The 24,512-nt window shown below is 39.0% G+C and overlaps 1 protein-coding gene across 2 annotated transcripts in view; it reads right to left on the reverse strand.

The window, feature by feature from the left end:
• Positions 1 to 24,512, reverse strand: part of MYCBP2 (MYC binding protein 2) — a gene marked incomplete at both ends in the record, with an annotated part of 250,457 nt that overhangs the window by 107,470 nt on the left and 118,475 nt on the right. For both annotated transcript variants that reach the window (XM_080689587.1, XM_080689588.1), the window contains 11 exons: positions 1,633 to 1,805; positions 4,706 to 4,755; positions 6,349 to 6,436; positions 10,178 to 10,296; positions 12,004 to 12,229; positions 13,982 to 14,200; positions 14,902 to 15,002; positions 16,633 to 16,775; positions 18,987 to 19,165; positions 20,704 to 20,835; positions 21,826 to 22,032. In XM_080689587.1, coding sequence (XP_080545713.1) covers positions 1,633 to 1,805; positions 4,706 to 4,755; positions 6,349 to 6,436; positions 10,178 to 10,296; positions 12,004 to 12,229; positions 13,982 to 14,200; positions 14,902 to 15,002; positions 16,633 to 16,775; positions 18,987 to 19,165; positions 20,704 to 20,835; positions 21,826 to 22,032 — 1,637 coding nt within the window. The remainder of the gene's footprint in view (positions 1 to 1,632; positions 1,806 to 4,705; positions 4,756 to 6,348; positions 6,437 to 10,177; positions 10,297 to 12,003; positions 12,230 to 13,981; positions 14,201 to 14,901; positions 15,003 to 16,632; positions 16,776 to 18,986; positions 19,166 to 20,703; positions 20,836 to 21,825; positions 22,033 to 24,512) is intronic.

Below are 24,512 nucleotides of genomic sequence, written 5' to 3' on the forward strand. Positions count from 1 at the left end.
TTAGAGTGAATAATATTACCCTGTTTGGATGTACCAGTTTATTGACCTATTCACCTACTGAAGGACATCTTGTTTGCTTCCAAGTTTTGTCAATTATGAATAAAGCTACTATAAGCGTCAAAAAAAAAAAAAAGAAAAAGAAAACAGTCACTGGCATCCTTCACAATTATCATAAAATTAAGTCAAATAAAATTTGTAGCCAACAAAATGCAAAGACAGAATCTTCACTTTTTATTCAGTGATATCAGACATCTCCCTTGAAAACTGTTACTGACAAATGGATTAAAAGCAGGCCACTCTTGCTAAGGGAAGCCTGCTGACCTCAGCCGCCTGAGCCTGGGAAAGCACTCTCTGAAAGCAGGCCACATGGCATTCTGCTTGCTTGAGAGCAGTGAGCTTCAAAGTACACTGTCCTTTCTTCACTCAACTTCTTACTCCTTTCTTCATCACTTTCCCTTCCGTGTAGATCTGTCAATTTTTCAGTTTGTACTATCTATTCCTGAACTCATTTCTTCATTTATATTCAAGTTGTGCTGACATGAGTAATAAGTAATTATGAAGCAATACAGAGAAATGTCTACAAAGACAGTAGTGAGGCAGGCTTAGAAGATTTGCTCTTAGGCTGGGCATGGTGGCACCTGCCCATATCCCAATAATTGGGAGGCTGAGACAAGAAGATTCAGGTTCAAAGAGGCCTCAGCAAGATAGGGAGATTCTCAGTAACCTAGCAAGACCTGTTCTAAAACAAAATATAAAATGGACTGGGGTAGCCAGGTATGGTGGTTCATACCTGTAATCTCAATACATAGGAGGCTGAGGCAAGAAGATCTCAGATTCAAGGATAGCCTCAGCAATGTAGTGAGACTATCAGAAACCTAGGGAGAGACTGTTTCAAAACAAAAAGAAAAAGGGCTGAGGGTGTAGCTTGAAGGCAGAATGCTACGGGTTCAATCCTCAGTACTTCCTCTCCCCAAAAAAGGGCTTTGGGTATAGATTGGAAGTAAAAAGCTCCTGAATTCAATCCCAGCACCACCAAAATAAATACGCAAATAGGTAAATAAAGTGTGTTTTTTCTCCAGTTAATATTTCAGTATTTTAATGGTACTAGAAATTGAACCCAGGGGGATACTACCTTTGACCTACACCCCTAGCCCTATATTTACTTTGAGGCTGGCTTCAAACCTGTGATCCTCCTGTCTCAGCCTCCCATGTACTGGGATTACAATCGTGTGCCATCACACCTGGCTTTAGATTTTTAAAAGTAAGGAGGAGTCTTTGAAATATTAAAATTAGATTTTTATTTTCTTTTTGTGGTATTGGGATCAAACCTAGGTCCTCTTAAATACTAGGCAAGCTCTCTATCACTGAGCTACATCCCCAGTTAGATTTTTATATTTTCCTGGTAAGATACCATAGACCAGCATATTTTTATCTTAAAAAAGCAAATGGCAACAAAGTAATCAATTAATTAGTAAGTAACCATCATGTACTTTACAATATTAGCATTTTTACTTAAACAAATTCAAACTATAAACCCAGATAACTTTAGGCAGAATTTTAAGATCCTAGTCTCATTTTTCCTTAGCAATGAAACCATACAAATAAAGAAATACGGTACTTAAAGTGCATTACCTTGCAAGCCTTCCTCCACTTGATCCTGGCACACAAGCAATGAAGTCATCCAGGAAGGACTGTTCATTGCTTTGGATTTGCAGTGGTAAGTTTCCTTCAAGTGCCTCTAATATAGTTGGTGAATGAGAAAGAGCTAAACCCTTTCCAAGAATACCAGAATGGGTTTTGCACACCTGTTGGGTTAAAAAGATTGCCTATGTATTTTAAAATACAAACTTTACATGAAGTTTTCAAAAGTGCACACATTTTAGTTAGGCATTCTTGGGGAATTCCTTTTCCCCATGCCCAAGTATCCTTTTCTTTGGTCGCAGAGTAGAAACTTAGAGGGTTGGGGAAAATAAAGGATACTTCCTGTCTCTTCTCCCTCACTTATCAGCATTTTATCAGAGACCTTCATGCTAGATGAAATGGTGCCTTTCCTCCCATGCCAGCCCTCTGCCTGTTATATCTTCATTTGTCAGAGGAAGAACACCTTCTGGTGGTAGGTGTAGAGGCCTCTCTTTTTAAAAGTTTTCACTTGGGTAAAAAGTGGGTGGAAGCTTGACTTATGGCTACCCATAAGCTTCATTTGTCTAAGTCTTAGAACGTTAAGAAGAAGAGGCAGGTAAAATTGAAATTTAAGTGTTTATACTTGTCCAACAAGAAAACCAAATGGTATGTGTGTGTGTTTGAAACTGGGAATTGAACCCAGGGCATTCTACCTTTGAGCTACACTCTCAGGCCTATTTTTTACTTCTTATTTTGAAACAGGGTCTCACTAAGTTGTAGAGGATCTAAATAGCTGAGGCTGGCCTTGAACCAGTGGATCCTCCTGTCTCAGCCTCCTAAGTACTGGAATTACAAGTGTGGGCCACCACACTCAACTGAAAACCACGTCTTTGTAAAACTTGCTTTAAATGCTGAAATACAAGCTGGTGGCCTTTTAAAACCCTTAACTTTCTTATCATTATTTAGAATATTGTGGCTCCCTATCACCAGGGCTTAATGGTCAAAGTCAAAAACTTTTGTCACCACATTGCCGGAGGTGGGGCTGTGTTCCAACCCAGGTGCTTATTAGCTGTGTGACACTGGGTTAAGTTATCTAAGTTCTCTGTGCTTCAGTGTTTTAATCTGTTAACAGAGATAAGAATCTCTGACTCACAGAGTTGTCATAAGGACTAAATGAGTTAAAAATGCAAAAATGTTTAGAATAGTGCTTGATAAATATAAAAGTTTTTTATTAATACTGGTTTCTTAACTTCATCTCAGGAAACAAATAAGATGTAAAATACCAGCCCTATGAGTCAGAAGACATTGATTGATACGAGCTTTTATTTTTAAACTAATCCACTTCTTAGACAACCACATAACTTCTCTAAACTTTTTACATAAGATGCAAGAAACAACACAACTTTAGAGTATAATTACAAAAACAGACAAATGATATTAAAGACACTATGAACTAAAAAGTTATATTCTATTTCTGATAATGAATAGTACATTGGGGGGGTATTTGTACGTAATAAAAACCAACTCTAAGTCTAGAAAAATAATTTTGGAGGACCTTACATCATGGCTCTCAATCTATCTTTACCTTTGCCGTTTCAATATGCAAAACCCACCCATCTTGTATGTGTGATTTTTACTGGGGATTGAACCCAGGGCCATTGTACTTCTGACATATACCCCTGCCCTATTTTACTTTTTATTTTGAAACAGGGTCTCACTAAGTTGCAGAGGGCCTTGCTAAGTTGCTGAGGCTGGTTGTGAACCTGTGCTCCTCCTGTCTTAGTCTTCCAAGTACTGGGATTACAAGCGTGGCCACCACACACAGCTCTCTCATCACTAACAGTCTTAGTATGCAGCATACATTAATCCTCAATTATCACAACAGAATCTCTGGCGTGGGATAAGTAGGAATTATAATTTGAAAATTCCTACCAACAGACTCTGATGTTCCCATCCTATTAGTGATTGCTAGCTAGAAAAAAATCATACTACTTAATTTAAAAGCAATATAACAATGTATTAGAAATTTTGAGTAATGAAATGTTTCATATAAAAGATACAAAAAGACACTTTGACATAGAGTACTCATGTATTTCCATTACAGTATCAAGTGGGCTACGTAACTAATTCCTACCATAGATCCCCAAAGTGAAGATACTGTACCCAAGGCGAGGGGAAGGGACAGGGAGGGACACTGGATCAATCCAGAGGGGTGGTAGTAGTATAGTAGTGGAGGCAGGTAGCACTGGATAAAAATAAGGGCGTCATGGAATTACGAGAAGAGGAAGGGAAACTGAGTAATTTTTTTTTAAAAGCTGGGGTAAGCCAGTAAGTTTTAGTATCTATGGCAAACAAACAAACAAAAAAAAAAGAAAGCAGTAACAACAACAAACTAATGGCTCCCAAGTGCGTATACCTACTAGGCCTCGTACTTTCTTTGATTTAAACTCACTAACTGCACCTTTCTTAACCTTTGCCACTTGCTATCAAAATTTCTTTCTTCCTTTTTTTTTTTTTTTTTTTGGTGGTACTGCAGATGGAACCCAGGGGCATTCTACCTCTGAGCTAGCTATACTCCCAGGCCTATTTTTTATTCTTTTTTTGGAAACAGGTTCTCACTGAGTTGCAAAGGGCCTCACTAAGTAGCTGAGGCTGGCCCTGTCTCAGCCTCCCAAAGGTTGGGATTACAAGAGTGCACCACTGTGCCTGGCACCCAAAATTTCAAATACAACCACACTCCTCTAGTTTCCTTTGTGACATGCCTTTTCCCTTTTTCTAGCTGGTAAAATAAAACTTCTAGCAAGATGAAATTTAAATGTCCATAACTCTTAGAAGCCTTCCCCTGCACCCTTGGCGCTTGCTCTGATAGGCTTTTGGTCTACATCCAGAGTCAGCGTCTACCACCCATGCAGCTTCCACGGGTATCACTCACCGAGCAGAGCAGTCATGTGCTGTCTGTCTCTAGAAATGCCAGTGAGTAGAAGTACTTAACACATGAATGCTGTTCAAAAAAAGACTGATCTTGTGAAAATCTTGCTTTTAAATTCATGAACAAAATTAACCCATATTGTGTTATGGGCAATACCTGTAATGCAGCCTCTTCAAGAATTTCAAGATCTTCCTCTAATTCATTACCTGTTATGCAAATGAAAAGTTTTACTAAAATATATTAATACCTAAACTACCCAGTCTTTTATATTCATTATACCTTTTTACAATTCTGCTTCTCCATATGGAAAATATTATTCTGGATAAATCTTAGTGGTTTATATACTAAAATAAAAAATATTTTCAGTGTTAACATAAGCTACAATTCTTAAGTCAACAATCAAGAAGCATTCATTAAATGGTTTGCAAAAGATACATGAGATGTATATATATAAATGTGTACTTTTTGACTTTAGTGTATTTGCTTACATTTTTTTGTCAGAAAAAAAAATTGTTTACTCTGAATCTGAACTTTTACATTTTGTCTGACTTACAGAAGAGCTATACTTTTTATAAACAATGATGACTCACAGTGACTATATCCTCAGAACATATTTTATTTATTATCTTTTTTTGTTAATTTATGAAGTGTTACTATAAAGTTAGAGGGAAAATATTCCAACTGTATATATAAGTGCAAAATAAAAATTCTACTTCTTTAACTAACATCACATCTCCCCTACAGATGGCCAGTGTCAATAGTTTATAATATTATTGAAGAAACTATGTGCAAGTCAAAACTGTGTGTGTGTGTGTGTGTGTGTGTGTGTGTGTGTGTGTGTGTGTGTGAAGATACACATAATACCATACATGTGAAAATGGAACCTAAACAATTTGGATATCTTTCTTTGTCAACCACACACATCTCCTTTCTTTAACACTTGCATACACTGTCACTGTATGAAGGTATCATAATTTAGACAGATCACAGTGACAGACATTTTAGTTGCTTCTAGGTTTTAAAGCCATTGTTATCACTGCCGCATCTCTGTTCTGGTCCACATGAAAATGTGTATAAAAGGCTTTCTATACTTAGCCTGGATCACCTTCCTCACTCTCCATTCTCTCAGACCATTCCAAATGGCCTTTTATTTCTCTCCTTTTACTAGCTTATTTCTTATTGAGTATATAAATAAACAAGTTTTAAAATGCAATGACATATTTAATTAACTTCTCAGTGACATGCAAAATTTCCACCAATATCCAATCTCTGGGTTTTTGTCCTCCTTCATTGGCTATTCCCCTTTACAATGTTACATGCAATCTCTTTTTCCTATATGTCCAGTTTTGAAATTTTGGCAGTCTCAGCTTTAATCCTGGGCTATCTTTAAATAATAACTATGTTCCAATGACATTTTTATTGACTTGCTCTCTAAGTTCCAAACAATGAATATCCAACTGTCTGCTTGATATTTCCACTGGGATATTTAGAAATATCTCAAACTTTTGGTTTAATACTATAATATCTAGTGATTAGCCCAATGACTGGCATAACCTGTATATCCATAAGAAAGGTGTGTATATATACATGGGCTTGTGTAAATAAAGAGAGACATGGGATACCCTTCATCTTCCATTTAAACAAATCTGAGCCATCAGGACATTAAGTAATTATTGCTCATGAATATAAGTGATTATGGAATTTATTTTGAAAATCTATTTTCAGATGTTCACATAACTATTTTAATCCCAACTTTTAAAAAAATGATCAACAAACATCTAGTACTTAACCAGACTTACCAATAGGAAGTGCCAGATCCTTCTTCATCAATGCTGCTGCACAGACGCCACCAAGATTGGCTAACTCTTTTTCCAACTGAATGACTCCCTGGAGAATGGCATAAAATTTGCTGCTTTAAAAAGTGTTTGTGAAATAATAAGGATTATCAAGAAATCATCACTCAAATTCAAGCATTCTTTTTGAAATTAAAAAGAAGCATGTGTTGGTTACTGACTAAATTAAGAGTGGAAAAGAATCATTATTATGTCTCAGGCTGGTTATAAGGTTAGGTTCACAGGTTCCTTGTCAAAATAACCTTTCGAAGGAACATAACCAACTTTGACCTTGGTTTTGTGCTAGTTTATGGTTTAAAACATTTAGAAAGAGAACCCCATGCCCCCGAACCTGGGCGGGTGGGCAGGCGCAGGGGCGTCCCTAGGCGACCTCCCTCTCCACCCGGAAGGACCCCGGGCCAACCCTGGGCGGGTGGGCAGGCACTGGTGTGGCGCCCCTAGGCGACCCCCCTCTCCACCCGGAAGGACCCCAGGCCTCGCCAAACCTGGGTGGGTGGACAGGTGCTGGCGGGGCTACCCTAGGCGACCCCCTCTCCACCCAGAAGGACCCTGTAAAAAAGGAAAAGAAAAAGAAAAAAGGAAAATAACGGAGAGGGGTCAAGGAGGTGGCGGATGCCAGGATACTGGAGATGCAGACAAAACTTATCCAAATGAACTGGAATTATTGGAAAAATTCCCTGCTAAAGAGGACTGCTTCTTCTCTACATTGTTAAGAATCTTGGACATCACCTGTAAGGAGAGAGACTTTAGTGGAGACCAAGGAGAAAGGCGGTGCTGAAAGCGGTCTCCGCGTTGGCGGTGGAGAATTGTATTCAGGAGAAGCAGAAATCGGAGCCTACCAACCTTATTTATTCATTTATTTATTTATTTATTTATTTATTTATTTATTTATTTATTTTTGGAGAAATTACACCAAAGGTTGAATGCTACCATCGCACATTCTTAGGAAGATTGGACAACATTCAGAGTGAAAAGAGAGCTTGGGAAAGATTTGAAATGGTGGAGGCAGTGGCAATGGCAGTGGCCAGTACTCAGGGGAGGCAGAGATCTGATACATTACACCTGGAACTTTTGAAGTAATGACCCCAGAGGCAGAATGCTACCTACCACCATGCACCCTCGAGAACGTGGGACAAATAGTTGGGCAAAGAGGGTGCTCGGATTAGAGCCTGCCGAGAGGTGAGGCCGGCGACGAACACAGCAAAGCTGGGATCGGAGCCTGCCGTGAGGCAAGGCCGGTGCTGGGGCCTCCGAGACCGGGACTGGTGCCTACCGAGGTGTTAGGCCAGTGCTGGGGCCAATGGCCAGCATCGGAGCCTTCTGTGAGGCAAGACCATTACTGAGACCTCCGAGGCCGGGATTGGAGCCTGCCAAGGGATTAGGCTGGTGCTGGGGCCTCCGAGGCCGGGATCAGAGCCTGCTGAGGGGTTAGGCCGGTGCCGGGGCCACTGGCCAGCATCGGAGCCTTCCGTGAGGCAAAGCCGCTATTGAGGCCTCTGAGGCCGGGATCGGAGCCTGCCGAGGGGTTAGGCTGGTGCTGGGGCCAGCAAGGCCGGGATCGGAGCCTGCCGTGAGGCAAGGCCGGTGCTCGGGCCTCCGAAGCCGGGATCGGAGCCTGCCGAGGGGTTAGGCCGGTGTTTGGGCCAACGGCCGGCATCGGAGCCTTCCGTGAGGCAAGGCCGTTATTGAGGCCTCCGAGGCTGGGATCGGAGCCTTCCGAGGGGTTAGGCTGGTGCTGGGGCCAGCGAGGCCGGGATCATAGCCTGCTGCGAGGCAAGGCTGGTGCTGGGGCCTCTGAGGCCAGGATCGGAGCCTGCCAAGGGGTTAGGCCGGTGCCGGGGCCAACGAGGCCTGGATCGGAGCCTGCCGTGAGGCATGGCCGGTGCTGGGGCCTCCGAGGCCGGGATCGGAGCCTGCTGAGGGGTTAGGCCGGTGCCGGGGCCACTGGCCAGCATCGGAGCCTTCCGTGAGGCAAAGCCGCTATTGAGGCCTCCGAGGCCGGGATCGGAGCCTGCCGAGGGGTTAGGCCGGTGCTGGGGCCAGCGAGGCCGGATCGGAGCCTGCAGAGGGGTTAGGCCGGTGCCGGGGCCAGCGAGGTCGGGATCGGAGCCTGCCGAGGGGTTGGGCCAGTTTGGGGCCAACGGCCGGCATTGGAGCCTTCCGTGAGGCAAGGCCATTATTGAGGCCTCCGAGGCCGGGATCGGAGCCTGCTGCGAGGCAAGGCCGGTGCTGGGGCCTCCGAGGCCGGGATCGGAGCCTGCCAAGGGGTTAGGCCGGTGCCGGGGCCAACGAGGCTGGGATTGGAGCCTGCCGTGAGGCAAGGCTGGTGCTGTGGCCTCCGAGTCTGGGATTGGAGCCTGCCGAGGAATCAGGCTGGTGCCGGGGCCAGTGTGGCCGGGATCGGAGCCTGCCGTGAGGCAAAGCCGCTATTGAGGCCTCTGAGGCTGGGATCGGAGCCTGCTGAGGGGTTAGGCCGGTGCTGGGGCCAGCGAGGCCGGGATCGGAGCCTGCCGCAAGGAAAGCCGGTGCCGGGGCCACTGGCTGGCATCGGAGTCTTCCGTGAGGCAAGGCCGCTACTGAGTCCTCCGAGGCCTGGATCGGAGCCTGCCGATGGGTTAGGCTGATGCCGGGGCCATTGGCTAACATCAGAGCCTGCCGTGAGGCAAGGCCGGTGCTGGGGCCTCCGAAGCCGGGATCGGAGCCAGCTGAGGGGTTAGGCCAGTGTTGGGGCCAGCGAGGCCAGAACCGGGCCTCCCATGAGGCAAGGCTGCTGCTTGAGCCAGAGAGGTCTGATCAGTCCACCGGGTAGCCAGGCCACAACTGGGGCCGTCAAGAGTGGCATCGGTATTTGCAACGCGACATGCACAGAGAAATATCACAGAAAATTAAAACCAGATGCTTCCCCTAATCAGCAATAACTAGGAGGAAACGGGCAACAGGAAGTGGTTGAGCTATAGAAAGGGCCCTATAGTGAAGCAATTAAGGTGACCAATCAGAGGGTATGGAATAGGGGAGGATGAAGCATCTTTAAAAAGCAGGAGGTAGCCGGGCGTGGTGGCGCACGTTTGTAATCCCCGCGCTTGGGAGGCAGAGACAGGAGGATCGCGCAGGTTCGAAGCCAGCCGAGCGCGCCGGCTTAGGAGACCCTGTTTCCAAATAAAAATGTAAAAATAGGTCTGGGAGTGTAGTCCGGAGATAGAAGGGCTTCCAGGAACCCCAGTACCACCACCAAAAAAAAAAAAAAAAAAAAAAAAGCAGGAGGTATATAAACAAATGTATCAAAGTTAATCACCAAACAAGCATGGGATTGAGGGAGGGGGAGTGAATGGGATGGGGGCTGGATGAGGGCTAATTGGATGATGTGTGCTTGTATATCCTCTCAAGTCTTGTACTCAAATGTGATGTATGATTATAATGCACCAATAAAAATAAATTAAAAAAAACACATTTAGAAAAGTTGACAGTGAGACCCTTTGTGAAGTCGAGATCTGTTATTTACTACTACCCATTTGAGCAAGCTCAAGGCAGATATAAATTCAGTTTGAAATTATTATTCAATTATATTGGATCCTGTTGCACAAACTTTATGTGCATTTATTAAAAGTAGCAAAGATAAACATAGGCATTTAAGCTACAAAGTATTTTAAGTTATATACTTTTAGTTTAAAATAAAATTCAGACTTCTTTGATATAGGCAATAATACAATTTAAGTCAACAGGAACTCTTAAAAATACTACCTTCCCTTAACAGAAGGAAAAGACAATTTGTTCTTACCTCATCAGGTCCAGGGCTAAATTCATATCCAATCGCAAAACATTTGAAGCCATAGAAAGATGCTTTGTCATCTTTTACATAATCTGAAGCAGTCTCCAATGAAAAAAGAGCCTCATTTCCTTACAAAAAAAAAAAAAAAGCTAGAATTGAGAAAAAAATTCTAAAATCCCTTTATTAAAATTCCCCTATCTTAATTCACCTCAAGATAAGTAGTTATACAGATCAGATATATAACCTAATAACCTAAATAAACTTTCTTAGGGGTGTTTCCTATTTTTACCTCCATACACTGTACTAAATCAACACTACAAAAATTAGGCCCAATTCAACTGAATATTGTTATTTTCCATTATAATAAAAATTTCTTTTTTTTTTTTTTTGCAGTACTAGGGATGGAACCCAGGGGCATTCGACCTCCGAGCTACACCCCCCAGTCCTATTTTTTATTCTTTATGTTAAAACAGGGTCTCACTGAGTTGCAAATGGCCTCAGTAGTTGAGGCCGGCCATGAACCACAATCCTCCTGTCTCAGCCTACAAAATGCAAGCATGTGCCACCACACCCGGCTAAATTCTCCTCATTAATGAAAGATCCTACTTGAATTAAATGGGCAACTGTGTTTTGATTATCTATCAATCACAGAGGTGACTTGCGCTACCCTTTTCTGTTTCAAAGTAGATACTCATGCACCCTGGGCATTTGGTTTATTCTGATCTCTTCTCAAATAACCAAATAAAGGAAGGCATTTCAGAATCAGAAAAAGAAGTTTCTGAATTCTAATAGGCTAATATTTTTCCAGATTACAAGGGTAGTTATGGTAAATTGGTTAAAAAATACGCGCCGGGCATGGTGACACACGCTTGTAATCCCCAAGCTTGGGAGGTGGAGACAGGAGGATCGCGCAGGTTCGAAGCCAGCAGCGCTGGCTTAAGAGACCCTGTTTCCAAATAGAAATATAGAATAGGTAGGTCTTGGAGTGTAGCCCGGAGGTAGAAGGGCTTCCAGGAACCCCAGTATCACCAAAACAAAACAAAACAAAACAAAACAAAAAACCCCCCCCAAAACCCCCCAAAACCCAAAAAAACACAACAGACTACAGATAGTTTTAAAAAGTTAATTTTTAAAAAAGAACACAAAGACCAGTAATAACACAAATGAATGCCTATATGTACACACACACCTTCAAGGTAACTGAAACAAGTTTTTGGTGGTACTGGGGGTGGACCCCAGAGGCTTTCTACCTGTGGGCTATACACCCAGACCCTTTTTTAAAAATATTTTTATTTGGAAACAGGGTCTCACTAAGTTGCTGAAAGCCTCACTAAGTAGCTGAGGCTGGCTTCGAACCCGTGATCCTCCTGCCTCAGCCTCCCAAGTGCGAGGATTACAAGCGTGCACCACCACGCCTGGCCTCTCAAACAAGTTTTAACACAAATCAGAAGTTCACAATACACAACTCAGGAGGGCTTCAAAAACTCTCTTCAAAGGAAGAACTAAAGTCCTCAGTTAAATTCTGAAAATACAGCACTTAATGGGGAAATAAAACATTAAATCCACTTTATCTATACTTTGGCCCCAACTGCATAGAGATCCATTCCTCAATATTAATATTCTAATACTCTGCATTCTCATAAATCCTCAAAACATTCTCACTTCCAAAACAGAGATTACGCTATGCCCCTTGCCATGGTACCTTATTTATTCCTCAATTGCAGTCTAGATACATATTAAGTCTTCAATAACTGCACATTTTCAATAATGTATCCTTACTAAACATATATACATTCATATATTTTAGACTATAAAACAGAAGAGAAAAAACTTACCCGGCAACACTAAAACCATAGTAGGCCACCCAGAAGATCCTGAAAATTTCTTTAATTCTATCCATGAATTAAGATTTTCATGAACAGATATTAGTTTTGGTCCATATCCTGAATTCTGAATTGTTCTGACAGGAATCAATAAACGAAGAACATCTTCTGACTGTGCGGTACCACACTGAGGATCAAATTCGACTGTCATCCACCTGACACATTCTGGGAATGTCACCTGGCAATGAACAAGAAGACATGAATATACACACACACCCCTCATCTGTATATATGTGTAATATATATACATGTATTTCCTAATTTTAGTATTCATTAAATTTAATATTCATTGAGAATAGTAATTCTAGATATATAAGAAAGGAGAGTCAGATGTTTTATTAGTCCTTATTTTGAATTAATATAACCAATACAGCCTCAGGAGGTATTTTATCTTTTAAAAACATATAAATGTGCATATATACACACATACATATATAAGCATATATAAATATATACATATATCGAAGAAATATGTTTGCAGGTATTAAAGCGACTTTTAAATAAAAGAGGCTTAAGAAATATAACTAGTCTCATCTGTATTCTACTTGAAACTAGTAAAATTTACATATCTGATGATATTAAAGAATTATTCATTTTTTAAGTGTGAAAAAATATGGTTATTTTTAAGGGTCCTTAAATTTAGAGACAGGCATAAGAAAATATCATATGATACTGTTGAACTGTGTACTGTACTATCTTGTCTATTTTTGTTTAATACTCTTTATATAAAAAGCAGAAAAATCCTCAAGAACACAAATGTTAACTTGCAATTAAACTGAAAATGTGGATGACATTAACTTACATGATATAAGAATAAGGATTTCTGAATGTTCTATAATGACAACATTAAACTTATAAGTGGTTTTTTTTTTGCTGTTAACAGGGATTAAACCCAGAGGCATTCTACCTCTGAGCCACACTCCCAGCTCTATTTTTAATTCTATTTTGAAACAGTGTCTCACTAAGTTGCAGAGGGCCTCACTAAGTAGCTGAGGCTGGTTGGAGCCTGCAATCCTCCTGTCTCAGCCTCCCAAGTATTGGGATTACAAGGGTGCACCACCATGCCCAGCTTGGACATGTTTTTTAATACTAAGCATACTAGACTACTTTCAACCCTACAATGAATACATATACTTTCAGAGCTAAGGCTGTAATACAAGTGATGTCACTTCAAAAATTATGATTTATAAATTTTAATGCTTAAATGCATTACTATTAAAACATACTGCATAGAATTTAGAATTATATGTTGCAGTGCAGCTGTAAAAACATTTGAGAACAACTTTCATAAACCTACAAAATTTTATACTCTTTAGGGTAAAAATTCTGTCTTAAAGTCTTCTGAATATCTACCTGTAGATTTTCTATACTAACATGATAAAAGAAGTTACATTCTGAAAATAGTTAAAGCATTCTTTAAGATATTCTTAGAGAGAGAAGAATGAAGTTCTTTGAAGGAATTACTACCATCAGCTATCTGTTGGTGATATCAATGTCAATTTCAGTACTCATATGGGGAAGAGGGGAGATGGGGAGGTAATGCGAGTGGGGGGGCACCAAGTGTTGTGTGCATGTATGTCACTGTCAACATGATTTATCTTTTGATGTGAGACTATAATGCAGCAATAAAAGTATATAAAAAAAGATATCCTTAAGCCGGGCATGGTGGCGCACACTTATAACTCCAGTACTTGAGAGGCTAAGATAGGAGAATGAGATCTGGGGACAGCCTAAGCTACTTAGTGAGGCCCTTCACAACTCAGTGAGACCTTGTTTCAAAATAAAAGAATAAAAAATAGGGCTGGGTGTAGCTCGGAGGTAGAATGCTCCTGGGTTCCATCCCAGTATCGCCAAAACTAAAAACAAAATATCCTTAGAGAACTCCCAATCAGGTTCTACATTTGAATTCTAACTAAGAATCAGTGCCTACCTTGTAGTGCATCACACAGGCTGGCTTGTATGGATGCTCACTCTCCAGGACAGCATAGTGGTTAGAGGTTGTACAAGCCGAGAGACCTTGTTCAGGCTGGTTTCCTGTGGTGCTATCAGTTGACTGATTGGGATTGAATGCAGGGGGTGCATACTTCTGATTCAAAATAGCAACTGAAGGAAGCAATTGTTGGACAAGGCCAAAGACTTCTACAGCCACCTAGTAGATAAAAAGTAGAAATAAATGAGATAACAAATATAAACATAATTTTTAAATTTTGAATTACTGTAATTGCTGTAGCAGCAGTTTTCACCCACTTGCTACTAGCTAAGATTTTGTTTGAAGAGAAATGTACTCTATAGATAAGAATATTTATCCTAGTTGTTACATAAAAATAAACCCATATTTTTCAACACTTTCTTTTTTTGATCTCTAGTAAATTAAATTTTACTTGATATCTAAGTATGCCAAAGAATTAAGTTTATGATTTCTTCCACATCTTGAGTGTTTCACTACTTCATAAAACACGCTTATCTTTTTCTGCTGTTGTTATTCAAGATGGTGACAATCTGGTATCAAGTTCATAAATTGTAAAAAACAAATTTTAATTTAAAAAACTCAGTTAATTAAATCTGAAAAAAATCTCAGTTAATTAAATCTTTCCTTATATGTCCTATTTCTAAAACATATTTCCCATTCCCATTTTTTCAAAAGTCAATTAATATGTAAGCAGAGTAATCTAGTAAATAATACTAATAACAGAGAGGTTCAACCAATAACGTCGACCACATAACACATCTATCTCTGCCTATTACTTGTAACCCAGGTGCCTCAAGTATTAAAGTACTTTTAAAGAAAAGATACAAGGTCTAAAAGTGTTACTTTTTTAAGATTCAAAGCTACGGAACGACGTTACACACCTTGGGAATTGCAGCAGCTACTGGTCCTATGTAGGCGATAATAAGGGGAAGCAGCATGGAAAACAGACTGGAGGAGCTCAGCAGCTCTGGAATGTCATCAGCTAAAACCGCATAAAACTACAGTTAGACGCTAGTGAGATTGCACTGTATACATGCTATACCAACCTGTATTCTGCAGAAGTACTGAAAAAATTACGGCTGACATGAATTTAGCATTTATAAAGGACTAGTAGTAGTCTAAGGGCTTTCTTTATATGTGTTATCTGAATTAATATGTAAAATAGGATATTTTTATTTCCCCACTTTTTAGAAGAAAAAAAGAAGGCACACAGTGTTTAAGTATCTCACCCCAAATCCTTAACATGCACTGAGTTAATGCACCTACAAGATGGTAATAAGGATTAGAGACTAGGGTAACAGCCATGACCTTAAACTACTACTGGGCACCAGTCACAACTGATGAGTGATATTAGGAATTACTTAATCTATAAAATAGGACAGTAACACTATTTGCTTTTTAGATGCTGTGAAGATTAAATGAGTTAATATATGTTAAACATTTAGATGAGTGTCTAGATATATAAAGCACTTCAAAAATGTTTGCTATTAATAAGCTAAACTCCCTTCTACTTTTTCAAGGAAAACACCTTGCTGGTGGACATTTTAGTCATTTAGTCATTTATCCATGAACCTGGCAGTGGAAGCATAAATTGAACCTAGATTCTAAAGACATTTTATATTACAGGTTAATTATTCTCCCAGATCTACTATTGCATCAGAGTAGACTGGGTACTTATTAAAAAAAGAGTTTCTTAGTCTACCCTAAATCCCTGGAGATGGACCAAATGATACTTATATTCAGCAAGTTTCTCAGGTGACTCTGATGTGCAAGAAGGCTTAGGAATGAAGGTTATGGTAACAGTAAAGGGCTGAGGGCAACAGAGAATATTTTGATAGTACTGTTGCCCGTGCGCAGGATGATTAAGATACCTAGATGGAGGAAGGTGGCAGTGAGATTTTATGGTGTAATCCATCCATGGAAGAGAACATGTACTTGCACCAAGGCAGTTTAAAGGAGGCAGTGGGGAATAGAAAAGAGAGGGGAGTGCCGGGCGTGGTGGCGCACGCTTGTAATCCCCGCGCTTGGGAGGCGGAGACAGGAGGATCGCGCAGGTTCGAAGCCACCTGCGCTGGCTTAGGAGACCCTGTTTCCAAATAAAAAATATAGAATAGGTCTGGGAGTGTAGCCCGGAGGTAGAAGGGCTTCCAGAAACCCCAGTACCACCCCATAAAAGAAAAAGAGAGAGGGGAGAATACAAACTGAGCAGTTTCCAGAACTCACAGAACTTAATTTAGACAAGTAAATCCAAGGAGATGGGTAGTGTTACACAGATATTTGGTTCAATGATGATACAATACTGAAAATAGGACATAAAAAAGGGAAAATCCTTGAACTACTAAAAAACAAATAAAGGAAATACCCAGTTTAATCAAGACAGAACTTTTCTCTTACTGGATTAACTAAGAAAATTAAAATGTAAGATAATTGCTATTGAACATTCTTAGAAAAATACCTGCTTTAAATAATACGAAAATTAATCTATAAAATACTCTAGACTCTAGACTACTTTGGGGTTTTATAAGCTGGCTCCTCTTTAGTCACTACATGCACAAGCTAAGGAGTACAAAATCTGAAATATGACTATTAAAAGCGCAAAAGGACAGTCTTACCATCCACAGCAAGAGCTCTGTGCAACAGGTCCTTAGCAGCTCGAACAACAGTGCTTACCACAGAGAGAGCTCTGCTACAGTTTTTATCTTCTTCATTGGCTTTACTCAGAAGCTGAGACTGCAAATCTCCATCAAATTCACTTCTGTGACATGAGTAACACAAGAGCATTTCACAATGGTAAGTAAATGATATAACTTTAGAAGTTATATAAAGGTCAAAGCTTTTCATTTAATATGTAGTAAAAAAAAAGTTAAACAATAGATATGTAACCATGATTTCAGGAAGTGCTAAGGGCTGTGAAGAAAAATAAACAACAATAATAAAAGACCCACACAGAGATATTAGAGAGAAGTATCAGCCAAAGAAAAGAGAGCAGAGTTCAAGTTACGGCAACGGGAGGCCAATGGATTTGAGGAAAGGCAGAATGAGGTATGATTTATATTTTTTTATCAGAAAATTCTGGCTTGCTGGGGAAAACTGACTGGAGGCAGGCAACAGCAAAAGGAGGTGCAGTTATGGAGAGGACATTACAATTTTACAGATGGAGAGAGTGGTGGTTTGGACTAAATCACTAATTATGGAAATGGTAGAAGAGGTTTGACTGAGGATATTTTAAAAGTACAGCTGCTGCTGGGTGTGGTGGCGCACCCTTGCAATCCCCGCGCTTGGGAGGCGGAGACAGGAGGATCACGCAGGTTCGAAGCCAGCCTTGCTGGCTTAAGAGACCCTGTTTCCAAATAAAAAAATTATAATACTAGGTCTGGGAGTGTAGACCAAAGGTACAAGGGTTTTCAGAAACCCCAGTACCACCAAAAAAAAAAAAAAAAAGTACAGCTGCCAGGATTTGCTGATGAACCAGATCTACAGTGGGAGGTAAAGGGAGATGTCAAGAGCAATAAGGTGTTTGGCCATAACTATTGCGACGACTACTAAGGCCATGTAAACTGAGATCAGCCAACTATTAGCCAAATATACAGAGCATCCTTAGGGAGGACGTGAGGATTGGTTGTTTTAGAGTGTGTCATCTGGAGTGTGATTTCCTACCTACAAATTCCTGCACAATAACTGACACAAGCGTGATTTGGGTAAGATGTTTAACTAGCCAGTGCTTCAGTCTCCTCTTCTGTAAAGCAGAGATGACCAGCCAAGACAACACAGGTAGAACACGACAGCACAGCTGGCGGTGTGAGTGCTCAGTACATATTAACCAGTACCATCTCTAGTGGTGCCATCGCAAGATGTCAGAGACTTGGATACTTAGTCTAGGGCTCAGAGGACACAAAGCTAAAAGTAGGAACCTGGGACCCATCAGAGCAGAAAGGTTTAAACCTAAGAGACTTTGCTCTATGTTTTAACTTGACTTTTTTAAAAGCTAAGGGTACTTAAAATATAAAAATATATAAAAATACTTAAAAATTTGGACAGTAGAGATGTTAATTGCTCTCTAGTTTTTTGATATAGGGAGTTCTTTGTACATGTTATAGTTTTTAATCTATGGTTGAGGAAAACAATGAACTATTTATTTATTGTGGTTCTTACACAGGAAAAACATATAAAGACTAAGCTGACTAGAAGCCATGTATATCTGAGCAGCAACGCTGTGCTATACAGCTGTTTACTGCCCACTATTTCTACTCCACATGGATAAAGTAGAAAATCTTATTCTAGTGACCTAGGTGTTCCCAGATCATTTATGAAAGGTAAAAGAGCAAGCCTCTGAAAGTGATTTGCAACCTCAGTGATTTGATGCTAAGTCACTGTTACTTATTACTACCTAACATTACAGCTAAGCTACTCAGAAATATTCAGCTGCTGTGAGAAACATGTATTTTAAAAACTTTAACTCAAAGGTTGTCACCCCCCCACTGTTTATATACAGAATAGTTGTTCAAATATTAAAGGGAAAACATTATCATATATTCTAGGGCCCCAGGGGGTACTCTGGGCAGGTACAGGATTCATATATATTAAAATATTCTGCAGACCTCATAACAGGAGCAAGGCAATATGACTATGTCAATTAGGTCTATTTGATCATTTTAGGTATTTATAAAAAAGGAATGAATAATTAAATTTGAACTGAAGACAAGAAATTATCAAGTGCTCAACACATAAAAATTTCAGCAATATTAAAGAAATGACAAAACCTCCCACATTTTAAAGCATTCACCCTTATAGTATATATTGAATTTATTTCATAAAATGAGACTTCTTATTACCAATTAGCAAGAATATGTGCTGGGAAGATATATAATTTAATTACAACTATCCACTCATAGTTTTTAAACCTTGAAGTCAATTTTGTATTATACTACTTCAGAATATTTTCATTCTATCTAGAGATAACACCTACCTATAGTACAGTATCTGTGGAATCTGTCCTCTGGTTTGGTTTGTGCCGTTACTACTCAAGCTGCATGTGCTGAATGTAAAGGTCACACCATCAGGGCACTGAACTGTGGTCATTCCTCCATCTCCATTGGCTGTACGGCTTCCATAGTTCCTCAAGCGCACAGCATATTTAACATTTTCCTTTATGGTAAAGATGTAAAACACATTTATATTTATTCATAATTTACTAGGGATATAAAAAAGAACTCCAGTAATAAACTAGGCAAATATATTGAACTCCTCAACCATATATATAGATGATAATACTTAATGAGTTTTAATGAATCAAATATGATTATAGCTAACACAGTGTCTTTTGCATAACAAAAACTACCCTCAGTACTGTACAAGATTTGATTAAATTGATCCTTACAACATCTTCATCAGCATTATTTTACAGATGAGGAATCTGAGATGCAAAGGTTAAATAACTTGCCCAAAGTCACACTGCCATTAAGTCATGAAACTAGGATCTGAACATCAGCAGTACATCAGCTTTTAACCATACTGCTAGAGTTCAGTCAGAAGAAAAGATTTTAGGAATATAAGCTAATATTTTTCCTTGACTAGTTTAAATCTTTAACTTCAAATGTGTGAAGAATCCATTACACTGTTATTTGGGAGACATTTACTTGGGGGAATAAAGTAGATACGAAAAGATATCCAAAAGAAAACAGCTATCCAAAATATGCCACACTGCACACTGAAAATGTGAGCCAAAGATACTCATACCCCAGCTTTATGACTCATGATATCAATTTCATAATAAAGGCTTTTTGGCTTTGCAATATCTAAACTTTTTTCCCCCAGTATTCAAGTGTTTTCCCACTGAGTTATTACCTTCCCAAGCTTTTTATTTTTTACTTTGAGATGAGTCTAAGTTGCCCTAAATCCTCCTACAATCTCCTGCCTCAACCTTCTAAGCACTGGGATTATAGCACATACCACTGTGCCTGGTTCTAAACTCTTTTTTGATGAAGCCTTGCTGATGAGCCTGCTCTATTTAAAATTCTGCTCTAAAATGAAATTTACTTTAGTTGAATTCAGAAATACTTCAGCGTTACTTTAATATTAAAAGTACTTTAACATAGCAAAATTTCTACTTTAATGTAGCAAAATTTCTCTATTTTGCCAATATTCATTTTTAGAAAATTAAATTATATGAAGTAATAACTTTAATAGCTAATACAAACTGTTAAGACCACTTGTTTTTAAAGGAGTTTTGGCACAATAAAAGACATGGATCAATATTTATCCAGTTTCCATACTGTACTAGACACAAAGGCAGGTGCTTTTTTTCATTATTTAATGTGTATAATGCTACCAGAAGATGTTATTTTCCCCTAGCTACAGATCAGGCCCAAAGTGGTAAGACATTGACTTGCCAGGGTCATAGAGCTAACACGTAAAAGAACAGGTATCTGCAATTAGTTCTGACTCTGAAACCTCGTAATTCTTTCTACTGTATTGGACTTTAGGAGATACCATGCAAAAATAGAATAGGACACAGTACAACATCAAGAGCACAGTAGGTAACTCTGTAAATATCTGAAGTACCACATAAAGAATAACTTAGGGAAACCTATTCCAAAGCAAAAAAAAATCATAGAAAACTTTTATTGTTTTAACTACATAATATTACGTCTTATTTATAAATAGAAAGATATGGTTAAGATTACCTTTAAGGGAACAACTTTGTCAAGTCTGATTTCAGCTATGTCACTGGGTGAGTCATCTGTTGTATAGGTTCCTTTGACTAACTCTAGAGATGTCCATCTGTGGGAATGAGTTGAGTCTCCTGCATGCTCACTCTAATGAAGGCATTAAAACAAAATCCACCATACTTTTAATGTTATTTTGTGAACAATTTTGATTTATACTTACTGCTTTTAATGTATTTCCTTGCATATCAAAGTACTATTAGTATTTCCTCATACATCCTACAGAAAAACTTAAACTCCTCTAAACTTCACTTTTATCAGCTTTTCTGAAGAGATTATAGCATGAGTAGATTATTCTCATCTGATAAGTTAATTTTTCTACTTCTTAATAAGAAGAGTGTTCCCACAATCTCATGAAGTAGAGATTTCAAATTAATTTCTCAAAAGAATCAAGTTACAGACCTCTGTTAATTAGGAAATTATTACATGCTATCTTTCTATCCCATTTTAATTTTTATGGGGGTAATGGGGATTGAATGGGGGGGTATTCTGTCTCCAAGCTACAGCCCCATCCCTTTTGACATTTTGAAATATGATCTCACTAAGTCGCCGAGATTAGTCTTGAACCTGTGATCCTCTTGTGAACCTGGGATCTTCAGGCTCCCAAGTACTGAGATTACAGGCATGTACCACCACACCTGGCTTTTCTGTCCCACTTTAAAAATATAACTGAATAACTCAATAAATATTGTGTTTACTAAGACTCCTCCATTAGTACTCTAACAAAACTGTTCAGCTGCTGGTAGACATAATGATATCCATCTGAACATTGTTCTTTTTTCTTGAAAAATAACAGTAACAACAAAAATTACTGAAGACTTGCAATCAGAGGCTTAGCTACGTCTTTCTAGTCAATTACATTTAAAATCTTTCCCTTTCTGAAAGTACAAAAAATATGAGGTAGGAATGATCTAAGACATCACTCAAAAAATCAGGCAAAATCCCTCTCTCACAATTTAATGCTGTCCACATTTGAATGACCTGCTGAACCCTCAAAGGTTTGGACCCATCAAACTATGACAATGATGAGTCATACGTCCCCCACAAGGCAGAATGAATGCTATCTGACTTGATACTTACATCATCAACCAACACCTCTAATTCATATTCATGAATCCCACCTCCTCCGTAGACAGAGAAACCAACCACAACTATTCCAGGTTTATCTACTGAAAAACAGATTGCATCTGGGGACCCATTTCCGGTGTTCCAACTTCTTCCCTGACTTGTTTTTGTGAATCGGTTAGCACTGGCTTTTACAGAGTGAAGAGAATTTAGTCCATCAACCTGTGAACAATACAAGTTACATCAGTCATTAGTACCTAAGTGTTTATAATACACCTGTTAAAAAAAAACTATTCAAAGGTTTGTAAAATAGCTTATATTCAATCAATGGTTTTAAATCCTCCAAAGGGAATGAATATTCTATAAAGAGATTAACCCATAATAGACCCAGATTTTATCATTCTCAAGACACAAATCAATGTCATCTGACTGTGTTGTCACAATTTCACTTATGTTGTTAGAAATACAAACTTATAGTTCATCACAGTCATATGAATGAATTATTACTGACTTCTTTACACTGACAGGTTTCAAACTATACTACAAAAAACTAAGAATTCTGCACATGGGCATATAAGAGGTAGATTCAAGATTCTCTACTTCAATTAGACCATCTCTCTCTTATCTGTGAGTTTTCAAGTGATACTGTTTGAAGAAAATGACTTGTTTCCTAAATTTGAATATCATTGACATATAGTTATATTTTTATGATAATGTAACACTGAGTATATCATATGAAAAAGGTATTTCAAAATGTGTGTAGTTATACACATGTATACAACCATACTAATTACAAACTTTATTTTGGTTTGATACTGCTATTTATAGAAACTTATTTCTAAATTTGCTGTAGAAATTTGGGATGAAAGAGTTAAATTTTATGATTGTAGCAAAATTTATTAACTGCTTTGAAGAAGAATGTGCACATCTAAGCCAAAATCTTTGAGAACTCTCAAGGTTGTATATTAGGTTCCCTGCAGTTTTGCACACTTGTTTTCATAAGAAAGGTAAGTTCACAGAGGATGCCTCTTTAACAATATTTGGAAGGAGACCTATGCATTATAGACTGTCCTGAATCCTCGAGGCTTTGGTATAAAAGGGAAACTTATTATAGTCTGAATGAGTATTTAAAATTTTTTTTCCTAACATGGGCTTCAATGGCCTCTAAAGTAAAAGTCAAAACTAACCAAGAAACCTAAGAATTGCTTCTCAAGGTAAGATACTAAAATCTGCTCTGATCCATGTAACCATTTAGAAATTATAATAGCTAGTCAGTATGAATACACAATGAGGGTAGGTTGGATGGTTTTCAGAATCTATTCTGAAATAAATCTGGGAGGAAGAATAGCAAAAACTAATGGAAAACAGTATGGAGGTGCCTCAAAACACTAGGAATGGAACAACCATATGACCTACTCCCTGGCATCTCTCCAGTAACATTAGAGTCAGAATAGTGATACAAGCATACCCATGTGTATAGCAGCACAATTCACAATAGCCAAATTATGGCACCAATCTAGGTGTCTGTCAACAGATGAAGAATAAAATATATGTTTATAAACATGCAGTAGAATTAATCTCAGCCATTAAGAAGAACATGATTATGTCATCTACAGGAAAATGGATGAAACTAGAAAACAGTATGCTAGCTGGGCGTGGTGGCGCACGCCTGTAATCCCAGCATTTGGGAGGCTGAGACCGGAGGATCGCGGTTCGCAGACAGCCTCAGCTACTAAGTGAGGCCCTCTGCAACTCAGTGAGACCCGGTTTCAAAATAAAGAATAAAAAATAGGGCAGGGGGTGTAGCTCGGAGGTCGAATGCCCCTGGGCTCCATCCCCAGACCCGCAAAAAACAAAACAAAACAAAACAAAAAAGACAGTATGCTAAGTGTGATCATACTGTCTCAGGAAGTCAAGGGTTCTTTGTTTTTTCTCATATGTAAAAGCTCAAGAAAAAATAAAAAAGCAAAGGAACTCCATAAAAATAATAGAGACCAGTATAATAGTAGAAGATTGAGGGAGCAGGAGGGAAGAAGAAAAAGGAGGCCTAAGGGAGGAAACATCAAATAATGTGATGTTCATATGTGAAGGTATCATTTCTACTCTCACTATCGTGCACAGGAAGGGAGGAGGGGTAGTGCAGAGGAAACACACCAAGAATGTTTTGCACATAGACAAATGGAATTTTGCCAACCATCCCTCTGATAGGAGATGAATATCTAGAGTATACAGAGAACTCAAGAAACTCACAGCTAAGAAAACAAATAACCCAGCCAAAAGTCAAAGTAAAGTAGATAAAAGTTCTTGGAAAAAATTTTTGAGTGCTGTGGCCACTGAATTGATTAAGCACACACTTGAATAACATATTAAACCATGGCTTTCAAAACCAGTATGTCTACTTTTGGGGGGAAATGAAGATATTAAATGTAATCAAAGTATTCAGGTAAGTTACCAAGTAGAGTAAGGCAGTGAAGTGGAGAAAAGTAATGTTACTATACAAAAGGAAAAGGCATTTAAAACATTTCAAGGTAAATTCCACAAATATACTAATTTTATACTTTTACAACTTTATGACAATGGCTACACAGTGCTTAACAACACTCAACAGTACACGTGGAAACAATTGCAACGATACATTTCACACTGTGAACATGTTACTTTAATTTAAAAACCATAATGCAAGTGGGACAAAAATTATTCCG

The sequence above is a fragment of the Muscardinus avellanarius genome (genome assembly GCF_963383645.1).
Source record: "Muscardinus avellanarius genome assembly, chromosome: 2".
Classification (NCBI taxonomy): Eukaryota; Metazoa; Chordata; class Mammalia; order Rodentia; family Gliridae; genus Muscardinus; species Muscardinus avellanarius.